At 39.7% G+C, this 13,083-nt stretch overlaps 1 protein-coding gene across 5 annotated transcripts; it reads right to left on the reverse strand.

Annotated features, from left to right (window-relative positions):
- Positions 1 to 2,552: 2,552 nt before the first annotated feature.
- Positions 2,553 to 12,085, reverse strand: LOC137274511 (pirin-like). Of its 5 annotated transcripts, none has more exons than XM_067807738.1 (10): positions 11,388 to 11,472; positions 10,224 to 10,446; positions 9,637 to 9,729; positions 9,128 to 9,208; positions 8,351 to 8,560; positions 7,900 to 8,029; positions 7,334 to 7,407; positions 6,774 to 6,840; positions 5,791 to 5,940; positions 2,553 to 4,414 (listed from the first exon to the last, which is right to left on the reverse strand). In XM_067807738.1, the coding sequence occupies exons 2-9, from the start codon at positions 10,440 to 10,442 to the stop codon at positions 5,819 to 5,821; spliced, it is 996 nt and encodes a 331-aa protein (XP_067663839.1). In that variant the 5' UTR covers positions 10,443 to 10,446; positions 11,388 to 11,472; the 3' UTR covers positions 2,553 to 4,414; positions 5,791 to 5,818. The 5 variants fall into 5 exon arrangements, with proteins under 5 accessions (XP_067663839.1, XP_067663838.1, XP_067663835.1 ...); XM_067807737.1 differs by lacking the exon at positions 11,388 to 11,472 and adding an exon at positions 11,967 to 12,085 and having other exon boundaries at positions 3,289 to 4,414; XM_067807734.1 differs by lacking the exon at positions 5,791 to 5,940 and having other exon boundaries at positions 3,290 to 4,414; positions 11,388 to 11,454.
- Positions 12,086 to 13,083: the final 998 nt, after the last annotated feature.

The following is a 13,083-nucleotide window of genomic DNA, read 5'->3' on the forward strand; positions in this document are numbered from 1 at the left end:
GATGTTCTGTTAGTCACCGATAAACTGTTGTGCACATAGGGTTGCACAACAGAGGTTTTTTCACTTGCATGTTGGAAGAGTGGTCATTTTTCTCTTTGTTGCCCAACTATTTGTGCTACAGTTTGTCTGTAGGTGAGTGAATACCTGCTGAATTTTGCTGAAAAGTCCCCTGCCTTGATATTTGTGATTTGTTGTGTTACTTCCTCCTATTTCCTTTACCATGTATCTGACACCCAGTGTACTAGATCATGGACATAGCACCAGAGACAGTCCACGAATAATGGTGCCAATGATGATATCACTGAAAGAAAAAACATGTTTCTATGAAATATTTTATGAAAACAAGAGTATGATACTGGTGTAGTAGTATGACGTCATATATTATTTTGTTTATGGTAACATGCTAGCATTAGATTCCTTGAGTAATCACATCAGTAGGTGTATTCCAGATATATTTAATACTGACACATGGTCAGCTGATTGTTGTGAAATGCTTACCTAAAACTTTATCCATTGAGGATAATTTGTTTTTGTTGATAACTAATTTATATGGAATGTTTGCAGTTGTTGTTGACATATTACACTATTCTCAGACACAGCTTTCTTCAAAAGAAGACGACGTCTGTTTTGTTTGAGATGTACACAGATTTTTATCTCTTACTTTGTTGACACTGATTTTGTTGACATGTGAAGGCTTAAAAGCTGTACAATATTTTCTCATATTACAACATACAGTGAGGAAGTAAGGCCAATATACAGTGTTACTACATTATTTCTATTTAGCCTTGAACTCACATTTCTCTGTTTCACAATAATGATAGAAAGTAGGAGAAAGATAAAAACCATAGTTAACATTTTTCAGATTTTGTTTTAGGCCCGTTAAAAGTTACCAAAGTATCTTCCTGTTACAAACATATATGGAATGATAAATATTTCAGTACCTTTTTCTGTTGAATACGTACAGATGAAACCTCAAACATGGTGTCATTCATATTAAACAATTTCAGAATGTTATGGACTGCTCAATAGAAGTTATGGACAACATTCTTTCATATTACTGTAGTTAAAAATATTGTAAGAAGATTCATGCCTTATGACACGCTCCACATCTAGAAATTTAGTGATCCAGTTTATGTTAACATTTTCTCAATCATTTCTTCAGGAGAAAGAAAGTCCTATCATTTACAGCTCTTGGTATTTTGAATGAATTTTGAATTAACATTGATAGGTTTTTTTTCCAAGACTGACTATGCCTTCCCCTGTGGTGGTGTGTGTACAAGTGTACATTCATGTAGGCTGCCATTACTTTTTTATGAAGATGCATGTTGTCCTAGTAAAAAGTGTGGCAAAGTGAATCAGTCCAGCAACAGTTGTTCTTTTTGTGACATTGCTGTTAGCTGGCATTTTAAATGAGCAAGACTTCCCGTTGATTGTTTTATTTGAGAGTTCTTGACACTGATCTTGCTGATACAGCAGAAAGCAAGTATTTGATGTGCATGCTTCATCAACATAATAATGAAACTGTACTGCTGAACCAATTTACTGTAAAGATGACCTTACTGAACCTGTAGATCTGCATAGTTTCGTGCAGTCCGTAAAATCAGCAGTGTGTTGAGTCAAACTGGTGAATATTTTGATTCAAATTGAAAATGGACTTTACTTGCACACCATGAAACTCAACTGCAGTTCCCTATTTCATGGTTGTCAGGTTAGTAATTTCTTGATCTGAAATATACGTTTATGCTAGACATGTGATCTTGCAATAAGTCTCTGATCAGTGTAAAAAGCAGTTGAAATCAGATGCTGTTGTCTGGCTGCACAGGTGCAAGATTCTACCTTATGTTGGCTGTGAATAGGACTGAGATAACATACTTCAGAGAATTGAAAGCGCATTGTCATTTTGAAATGAAGGGTAATATTCTTAAATTTTCAATTTGATCCACATGTGTACAAGATCTCTGAATTTATTTATTTGTCTCTTGATTTTTTTTCTCAGAGCTGGATTGTTGTGATTTGACATTTTATGTTTAATTCTTTTTTTTACATATTCAAGAGCATTAGTAAGTTACTGCAATGTGTCCTTGGAACCTTGTGTGGAAAGTCTGGGTGATACATCATGAAACAATCAATGAAATAGGATTTTGGAGTAGAATATTTCAACATGTGAAAACCACAGTTAGATCCACAAAGTCTTTGTAATCTCTTACAAAAAGTCTTTCTTATCTTTATGGTATATCATAAACTTATGAATGTCATGCCTGCACCCAGAGAGGTAAACGTTTGTGTAGACATTTAGTATTGTTACTTAAATGGTTAAAAAATATTCCTTCAGTGTCATGATGCTGCAATCACAATGACAAGTTACGAGGACAGCTGGGTTTTTTGGTTGCCAGAATCTGGATGTACACATCCTTTGACTTTGATTGGTGTCATGGCAACAATTAGAGAAAACAATTGTTGAAGTGCTCTTATGATATAAAGATGTTATATAATGTATTCAATAGAGGCTGTGATCAAAATTTTGTAAATATATTTTTGTAATAAAAATAAAATTAACACTGGTTGTTTATTGTCTGTTGTGACATTGTATCTCTCATAAATTATTCAAGAGTGGATTGATTTTATGACAAACAATAAGTATCACAATCAATAACAATACAGATTTTCATAATGAACATCATTCCACATACTCCGAATTATAATCCAGATCTTTATCGTGAACATTGTATCACATACTCCTTATGACAATCCACATCTTTATCGTGAACATTGTTCACTACACACCCTATACAACCCAGATCTTCATTGTAAGCATCGTCCACATACTCCCTATAACAATGCAGATCTTCATCATGAACATCATTCCACATGCTCTCTATGACAATCCAGGTCTTCATATTTACCATCTTCCCACATACTCCTGATGACAATCCAGATCTTCATTGTACACATTACCCCTAATGCACCCAATACAATTCAGATCTCCATTACCATTGTTCCTCATACTCCAAATGATAAGTCTGATCTTCCTACTTGCCACTGTTCAGCACACTCCCGATGGCAATCCAGTCTTCGTATTTAAACATACCTCTACGTTCACCCTAAGTGCTTAGATGTATCAAGTCATACTGATTAATATTTCTGTATCCAGCTGAATAAGTGAGTCTAAAAATTCTGGACTGGTTATTGCACTAAATTGCGCATTAGAACGAACCCAGTCAACAGGAAACGAGACACCTTTTTGTAATCAATGTTTTGACTTGATGGCAAGGCAAGATACATGCAAAATATATATAAAAATAATTTATTAGCATGAGTATTCACATACAGATCAAAGCTCCACACAAAGCAATATTTATTCAAGTACATGACTTTGAGGGTACCTGATATGGCGCCATTATTTTTGAACTGCAATCTAAAGTCAAGACGAGTATAGCCACCAGGACAACTAATCTGCAAAGGGCACGTTTAATCTCAACATCATCATCATCTACGTATCTTGTCAAAAAGCAATCTCACCACTACTGGAACGTATATTAGGGACTTACGGTAGTACTGCATAAACCTGTGATAAAAACAATATGACAGTTTCGATTTATAGAAATATGAATCTGAATATAAGTCTGCCTTTTAGCGCACTGCGTTTGTGTTGGCGGTTTTTATACAAAAATAATAGGCGATTCGAAAATCTGAAGCATAACTACAGATTCCTGCAATCTGATGACGTGCAAACCTGGACTACGACCATATTGGTTTAATTTATGGTATCATGATATACTCGTTGAGTAGATATTATTGTCATGTGCAGAAACATGGCCTATATAACAGCCTCATCAATTCACTAGATGCAGTAAGCCTCACTGACATCCAGGGCACTTGCTAACTATAAAATTGAAAAGCATGGAGGTAATTGGAAAGGTTTTTCAGATATTCACACGGATTTTCCATACTGGTTGATCATAATAAAACGCTCCTTAAATAGTTTGTACTATTTCTTTGAATAACAAATGCATTTTTGGAGCTTAAATGATATATAAAAAATTGTTTATAGATTTGGATGGGTCTTTCTTTTATTCCCAACAAACGTGTGTTTGTATCGGATCTGGTAACATAATAAAAATATAATAAAGAAAAACATCGTAGAGATGTAAGTGTACAATAATCTCAAGAAAATATTTCAAGGAACACTGTGTGAATTGTCTCGTTATGAGAAATTCCATGTCCATGTCACTGATTGTCCTGTGGTGTAGCAAGGAGAAGGGAAACGACCGACATGGTAGTGGTCAGTGAGTAATTAGGTCTTCATCCGCCACAAATGAGTTCCAGCTCCGTGCTCCCTCAAACCCATTTTTATCGTGCAAGTAGTCCGTCTGGGCCTGCCGGATTTCTTCCTCGGTGTTCATGACAAACGGTCCTGCAAATACACCAGAAACACACTCTGGGGCAAGTATCTTTTTGTTTTTCAAAACTGAACATTGTCGGGGACACAGGGTGTGACATTCTCAAAATAGTTTACTGGATCATGGCAATTCGCAGTTTTGGAATGGGTTGACCCTCGCCATCATGACATGGGTGGACTTTCAAAAAGCACTAAGGTGATTGTAAGTCAATAAGGTAACCTTAGTGCAATGTTAAAGAATGGGATTTGCGTTGAACCTTAGTAAAGGTTGCTCTACTGGGTTCAGTGTTGTCGTAGTTTCGCTTGTCCAAAGGTACGTAATCATATCATGAAGACTAAATTATACAAGTGATGAATAGAAAACATGTTTTTTTTTCATATTTCTGATCACTGACTTTGTGCGATTTATAGAAACAGATGACTTCCTTCGGTATTCTGTCGTGGTCTAACTGCCTCATCTAAAATTACGCAAGCCCAGTCTACACAGGTATCCAAACTGCAAATTTTAAGGTGAAGCACTGGACATAGGTAATTCTGGTGCGTATTGTTGGGATAGAGCCAGTGGGATGCATGTGGACAACGCCTTTAAAGTCAACGAAATTTATTGTATAAACCATCATAATTTTCGCCGCCTTTATGTCATTGCGAAGGAAACCAGAAATGTACGTGACACACGCAAACATTATGCCATGTAGGGAACATTTCCGCATGGCACAGGTTTCTATTACAAAGCTACCCAACAACCCCTAGTCTTGCAGGTCAAAGGAACACGAGGTGGGACTCAGGAATGAGATATGAATCATGGGTGGTTTGGAGAATATGCGATTTTTTAAACGTAAGATTTAATGATGATTTAAGCCTAAAACCTGCATAAAACGGGCATGGAAGTAAACATGGCACAAACAAATCCATCAGTTCTAAATACAATGCCAAGTCCACGTATTGACGCGGTGGCGATATGGCTGGGTTTAAGCGTATTTTAACTGGTGGAAACTGCGAGCGAAACTTTGGGTGCCTAACAACGGTGGAACCAGTTTATGGCGCGACTTGTCACCTCACCATAGGTTAACTTTAAAGAAAAAAAGTTACCCTCATTCAACTCAAGAATTGAAAACGGTGCATGTTGGACAGTTCTAATCAACAACATCCTACCTAGATTGGGTGGCAAAGGAACGTGGGACGCGTTACTGAGATTCATTGATAAAGACAATAAAAATTCACCCAGACATGCACGCACGCACGCACACACACATTGATACGCCGTGAAAACTTCAAATGCGGTATAGATGCATCCATTCAATAAGTAAAATGTAATATGAATCTGATAGGCAGAGAAGCTGAGTGACGACGCAATGAAACAGAGTGACTGACTGTTATATTCTCAAGTATACCAGGCAGAAAAGATGTGTTGTTAGTAATCTATGTTCTATTCTTCTCATATTCTGAGCTCCAGGAAGCTGCCTTTTCAAAGCCATTCCTTCCTGTCTGGTAGTCAGTGATAGCCTGTCGAATCTCAGCCTGCGTCGTCATCACGAAAGGCCCTGAAAGGTGAAGGTCATTGCCTCATTCTGAAGTGCAGTTTCCACAGAAGCACATGTGTTCCACTTTCGTAGGAGATATAACCTAAGTAAACTCCGTGGGAAGAGAGTGAACGTTATCCAGCAAGACATTTATGGGCGCTTCATCATTGGAACGCTCATACACCACTGCCAAAATGTACAAGCGGGCTGGAGAGTAATGTGTCACAAGATTCTCTGAGAAGTTTTGGTGTTTCAGTCCATTCTTACATCACGCTAGTAAATGTCATTGGCGAGAAAGGTCTAACGACAAACTGTACCTGTAGTGTCAGCTCTTAGGTGATCGTAACTCCCATACCCTAAACTGAGGCACAGCCCTAATTAAGGTTTTGTATAACGGTAACGTCTGTCAGTTATATAGGTCTCTTTAGCCTCACCTCTGAAAAGTGTTGCACGAAAAGTCCTTATGGCACCAAAAATATACATTCAGTTTCCTTTCGACACAGTAATAGAAATGGCATGACCACACTAGGGGTTGAACAGACAGAAAAAACGAAAACTTTACACGCATTTCATGGGTATATACTTCCGGGTACGTCAGCACTACTACACACACTACCATGTCCACACTGGCAAATGAGGTAGCATGCAGATTCGTTTTCCCATACCGACTTTACTCGCTGCATATGGGGTAATCGCGTAGAAATGAATGTGTGGCATTGTTTGGAATAGTTTGTTTCTCTGTTCCATTTTTGTGACATGTCCAAAATGTTATAGTATATTACTGGTAACTAACGATCAAATGGTCTGAGCGCTGGACACTGTGTTTCGGACAGCAGAAGGTGGACACTACATACCATGCTGCACGATGGGCTCATTGAGAGGCTTGCCCGCGATCAGCACAAAGTGACATGTTTCAGAACCCTGGGGATATAAGAAGTAGACAGATGTATTAAGTATGTTACTTCACGTGCCCTCTTCTTAAACGAAAGATCCGGGTTAGAACAGATCCTCAGTAACCCACGCTTGTCGTAAGAAGGACTATCAAGATGCGGTGGTGAGGATCGTTGAGTTTTTTGTGTGTCTACACATGGGTAGATCGATACTCAAAATGGTGATCACTGGATTATCTAGTTCACACTCGATTGTTTACAAACCGCCGCCATATGGCTAGAATATTGCGGAGTGAGGCGTCCAAACAACATACTAACCAACCAAATATTTAAATGAACAAAATGTTGTGATTTAAAAACATTTCAGGGTATGCATGACGGATGATGGTTTGAAAACATTGATATCCTACACGTATACATAACACCAGGTTCCTATTGTAAATATGTTGCGGGCAACAATTAACGTGACCTGTTTTTTTCTTTCTTGAAGACAGGCTTTCCACCTGTTGTTTTACCAGTCCCACCTTGTTTTCAATATCAATCCTGTCTCCTTCCCCGCCAAGAACCAGGGTGTGATGAGGCGATCCCTCCGAACCACCTGTAATGGTAGACATAGTGAACAAATGAACCATATCATCTTCCCTATTGCCAAGCCGTCTAAGCCCCAAATGAAGCAAGGCTAGATACCTCAAACCTTTTGGTCCCCCTGGGCCTCCCTGTCACTTTACATGGGTTTGTCTGCTACTATCAAGATAATACATATTCAGAGACTAAGCGTTTGTCTACACCCCCGTATATGTGCACTTCCATTTATATCTTCACACGCTATGCTGTTGATCACTGGATTGTCTGGTTCAGACACAATTATTTTCAGATCACCGCCATGTACCTGGAATATTGCTGATTGTAGCGTTAAACAACCAACCACCCATTTATAGTGATCGACTGGACAAAAGAAGCATTGTCATTTGAATAATAATATAATGAATATATATATATACAAACAAATAAATAACATCGACAGTAAAGGTCTAATTGATGTCTGAGCAGAACGGAAATAAAAGAGAATAAAATATACTAAGTGTCTCACCAAAGATCGCGTGTCCAGACAGGACATAAGCAAACACAGTCCACCTTGAGGGAAGGGGTTGACTCACTGAGGCCCCGGGGTCTAGCTTGAAGTCCAGGTAGAGGGTAGGGGTACGGGTATATACAGGTGACTACAACAGATAGTGAGTCTGAATAGTCTAAAATGGGGATCGGTCAGACAGTTTTACTTTTTTGGACAAAGGTTCTTCATGCCTATGAATCGTTGGTCATGCTTACAGTCACCGATCTGGTTTGCAAACACGATTATGTAAGTCAGATTATGATTACGCTGAGAGAATAATCACTCACAAATCATAGCCATGGTTATACTGCGTCTTTCATGTGCGAATGAGTGATCGTTTATGAAATTTTAATCTCACTTTTTAAACGTTACGTAACAAGGCTAACCGAATGGTCAAAGCACAGTGAGGAATATTACAATTTGTAACAACCTTTATGCCGTTGTAAGATTCTCCGGCAATGACTTTGACCGTGACCCCATCCTTGGATGACCTTGGGATGTTTTTGTCCAAGAGTTCCTGGTATGCAGGTTCCACCATTTTATCCTTGGCGGCCAGATTGACCCACAGCTGAAGTCCATGACCTTCTTGTTTACCGTGTGGCATCTCACAGTGTACCACTCCCTTACCCGCGGTCATCCACTACAGAGACAATACAGTGAGTGATTGAGTAATACTATGGTTTTATACCGCTTTTAATTCTACTCCAGTTCTAGAAATCGGAAATGACGTTTACACATTGTGCTTTAACTATGGGCTACACTGGCGTAGTGATATTGTAAGATTTCAACGCAAACCGAACCCCTTCTAATAGAACTTGTTTAATGGGCATTCTGGAAGTTGGTGAGTCAAAAATGAAGGATACATCTTTATGGATTACAACTTCTTGTTTATTACGTCGCTCAACATAATAATCAAGAACTTGTAAACCATAAAGCTGTATCTTTCATTTTCCCTTCAAATAGGTCGTACAAAGTAAACCGATTTTGAGATCAAACTGTTTTATTATAAACTGAATCCCACTACACAATTTTACATCGATCAGTATTTGATATACCAATAACGACTGCCCCTATATTGTTTTGTTATATCATAGTTACGTGGAGCAACGAATTGGCCCCGATAAGGATTTCTCCAAATGCTGGACACAATTGCCCACGGGAATGACATGAGCACAGATAAACATAGGAGTGCCTCTCACTACACTACCTGCAGATCCCCAGCGTTGATGACGCCCTTGTGGCCACAGAAATCCTCATGTCGGAAGGAGCCAGACAACATATACGTCACCTTTGGAGCCACAAACACAACGTGGATTATAGAGTCACTATAATTAGTGCAAGCACGACAGGCATCCGAACTACTGTTACCAGTTTATTACAGTCAAACAAATAATGCTCAAGTAGCAATCTAACAGCTGTGGGAGCCTGGAGTGATGCATGTCTTAGTTTTTACCATGTTGATGATGCGCAGCGAATATATCTTGGGACTACAAAGCAAGAACCTAGTCGACCCTACTGCCATATGATCGGGCGTCAGCTAAGTTTGTCCACTGAGACAACGTGGCTTTAACTTTAGTCTCAGCTCTACAGTGTATCAGTGTAATAGATGACTTAAAGACTGTTAAAGACCTTGACCTGAAGTGGAGAAAGGTATACAATTGTGGAGCAAAGACCTCTTTTTAAGCAGAATGTGTTTTTACTACTCTTGGCACTAACCGTCTCAAAGCCTCGATGTGGGTGATCAGGGAAGCCAGCAGGAGCGGCAACTTTGAACTCGTCCAGCATAAGGAATGGATCAAGGTTCCGCAACTGTATAAACATGTAAAGGTTGAACTTTCAACTCTATCACTAACCCCTGTCCCTTGGTATCCTTCCGGACAGTTGCTGACAATTACGATCTTGCTTCTCTCTATAGCTAGCGATGTTAACATCCTGCTCGAGACTTCAAAGACAAATGCCAAAGAGGCAAAAACCAGAAGTGTATATTGTCAAGAATTCATAAAATAAACTCTCACGTCTGAACGTTCTCACGCTCATGGTCAACTTTCGCGACAAAGGGGTACGCACCCCTGCTCCCTTCTCCCTCTGGATCCGTGAATGGTGAATAGGGAGAAGGGAAACCAATGACTAAAAACACGAGCGACGATCCACGCCACTGGGGTAGGATGACATATCCAAACCACTCAAACTGACCACCTAATTGTTCACTTAGTTCTCTTAAGAGAATGGGGAACACTGGACATATTTGCAATTCTGACTGGTTCACAACCCAGCGTGTTTCTGTGATACAATTTTATTCTCACCTCGCTTCTTCCGACGCTTCTGCGTACACGTGCACCGACGCCCTCATCTTGCTCCACACTAAGCACATTGAGTATGACCTTTCTTGACATACCGCTCGTGACGTTGGACGCAAACTTGAAAGTGTGACCTTGACCTGCCCGGAAGGGGTCACTGTGTGTGGCAATCGCAAGTAGAAAGGAGATGAACAGACAGACAATATTGTTGCCACAATTGAGCATCAATCTGAAATGAAAGTTATGACTAATTATCATGCAGCATGTATCTTCTGGCAAAACTCTTCACTTGATTCTTTAGACTGAACAGTGTCTCCTCAAGAAATCCTGTTACACTCACACTGTGCATGGGCTGAGATCGATGCTTGCATCAGTTCAGTTGCGGTCAACTGAGACTTTTAATTAATGACATGACCAGTGGTATAGTGGCATATACGTCCAACTGCAAAGAAGGTTAATGACATTTCATTAAGACGAAAACTTCAGTGCTCAACGATGACTGATATCAATGCATTGTAAATCCTCGGCAGTCTCAAACACGACCAAAACCAACCCGAGCCTTTCATCCATGTAACTACGCATATTAGAGTGCAAACATGGAACTACAATTATAAGCTGGCGACTCTTATAATACTACTCACGGATTTACGACCTCAGATTAACGTCAAATGAACTGTGAAACTTCGGTAATATGTACTTGCATGGACCTAACTGATAGGGTTGGGACGGGTCCAAATTTTCTACCCGAGTACCCTACCCTACCTGGATAGCCGTCATGTCAATTCCTGACGTCAAATTTGTGAGAAATGACAATATGTTCATCCGGTCGGAGGTTAAAATTTCGAGTTTTCCAATATCTTAACCATATATTATTCAACAGAATAATATTATCCTGCTTAATACTTTAGTCATATGATCGTAACGGGACCGGGTATTGAGACGGGTACCCGGGTTGAACTCATCACCCACCCTATCCGCGTTATCCGTCCCACCCCTACTAGCTGAATGAGAGACCTGATTGACAGTCCATTTGTCCAGTTGAACCAGGAATACTCTACAACATAGGCTCGCTCCCTGGTTGAACCATGTAGTCAGTCGAGCACCAGTCTGTCCGCGTACTTATGTATTGCAAATGTGTACTACAGGAAGCTAACTGTCTGATAGACTTACCTCCGGGGAAATAGACTGCGCAGCTTGCAGCCACAATATCAAACAAGTTGAACTGACAACAATGACTAAGCATGTTTCGGAAATACAAATATGGAACCACAGTGGGGATATATATCAAGCGACATAATCTACCATCGAATAAAATCGTGTCATTCTTTAAATAATCGTTGTCTGTGGTTCCAGTTTCATAAAAAAGCACATGAAGATATTATGCCGTAGGTATAAACTGGGTTCACATCATTCACAATTTGACGTTTGCAGGTATTTATGCGTAGATATCCGCTCACCTGTCATTAGCCCAACATACACAAACACATACAGTAAACCGGAGGGCGACAAGAGTGCACGTAAATGTCAGTAGATTCTCGTGTTAAGGGAGGGAGAGTCAAAGGAGAAAATGGGTTTTCACGAAATTGATTAAGAACAACCAGGTGGTATTTTGCCGAAACAGGTTTCCGTATTTGTGGGTGTTCCGCATCACTGCTCCTTCTCACAAATATTGCAAGCATATTAAATACCTGTCATTGCTTGTGCACTGCTTGACTCACATCATCATAACATTACCAACGATGTACTGACCTGCATCAGACACAGAACAGCCGCGATACACTTGACATGGCTATATGCATAACCTGAACGAGGAAGTGCGATCAAGGTATGGTGAAGGGTGTATTGACTCAAGGGAGCAGTCATTGCATACTTTTTAACACCAGGAAGAACTTTGTACTATGTTGTGTCGTCGTTTAGTGTACATGTGATCATTTTAACATGTACTGAAGTATACAGTACTCATACTTCACCTTGTAAGTTTGTGAAGTTCCATTTAACAGAGGAATTATAGTAAAACAGTCCATTTTAACCGTGATTGGGGAACTATTGTAAAATTAAAAATGTATCATAGATTAAGTGAATGGGGGAGTGATTATTGTTTTACGCCGAAATATTTTCTTAATCCTAGTATCGGCTTTAACCAAAGGTTTACCTTAAAGCTCTAGAACGATTATGAACAACAACCGTCCCTTATACTTCTAATTATGAATACAGCATTAGTCAAAATACGTTGTTCATTCAAATTTAAGACAGTTAGTGATTTAGTGTCTATTGTTTACAATGTAGCTACGTTATTATTTATTCTATAAAACTGAGTAATTGTTCCTGATCAAATTAACATGCAAGAAATTCTAGTTTAGAAAATACCCTGAACTGTTTGATCAGTTTATATGGTCTCTGGTTTAATAGTTCTTAGGGGCGGCGTGGTAGCTTAGTGGTTAAGCATTCACTCGTCATGCGGAAGACCTGGCTTCGATTGTCCCTATGGGTACAATGTGTGGGGCCCATTTCCAGTGTGATGTTGCTAGAATATTGCTGAAAATGGTGTAAAAGGTCACTCAGTCATTACCAGCTCTTAATCAGTATCGGGGCGGTGGGGTAGCCTAGTGGTTAAAGCGTTCGCTCGTCACGCCGAAGACCCGGGTTCGATTCCCCACATGGGTACAATGTGTGAGGCCCATTTTCTGGTGTCCCCCGCCGTGATATCGCTGGAATATTGCTAAAAGCGGCGTAAAACCAAGCTCACTCACTCACTCACTTAATCAGTATCAGTATTCCGGCCCTTCCTGTACGGCTTCAGCCCTGTTTGAAGCAAGTACTGTACTACGTTAGGTGTGAATAGGCTTTCTTACTGGACCGTTATTTT

This window comes from Haliotis asinina, chromosome 2 (genome assembly GCF_037392515.1).
Source record: "Haliotis asinina isolate JCU_RB_2024 chromosome 2, JCU_Hal_asi_v2, whole genome shotgun sequence".
Classification (NCBI taxonomy): Eukaryota; Metazoa; Mollusca; class Gastropoda; order Lepetellida; family Haliotidae; genus Haliotis; species Haliotis asinina.

What these genes read in the sequence shown, in the direction of transcription:
- LOC137274511 (XM_067807734.1), bottom strand. Translation starts at nt 10,442, where the DNA reads ATGCTCAATTGTGGCAACAATATTGTCTGTCTGTTCATCTCCTTTCTA. An exon ending in GAAGCGTCGGAAGAAGCGAG is followed by an intron (nt 9,730 to 10,223) that starts GTGAGAATAAAA and finishes ATGTTTATACAG; the next exon opens with TTGCGGAACCTTGATCCATT. An exon ending in AATCTTACAACGGCATAAAG is followed by an intron (nt 8,030 to 8,350) that starts GTTGTTACAAAT and finishes TATCTGTTGTAG; the next exon opens with TCACCTGTATATACCCGTAC.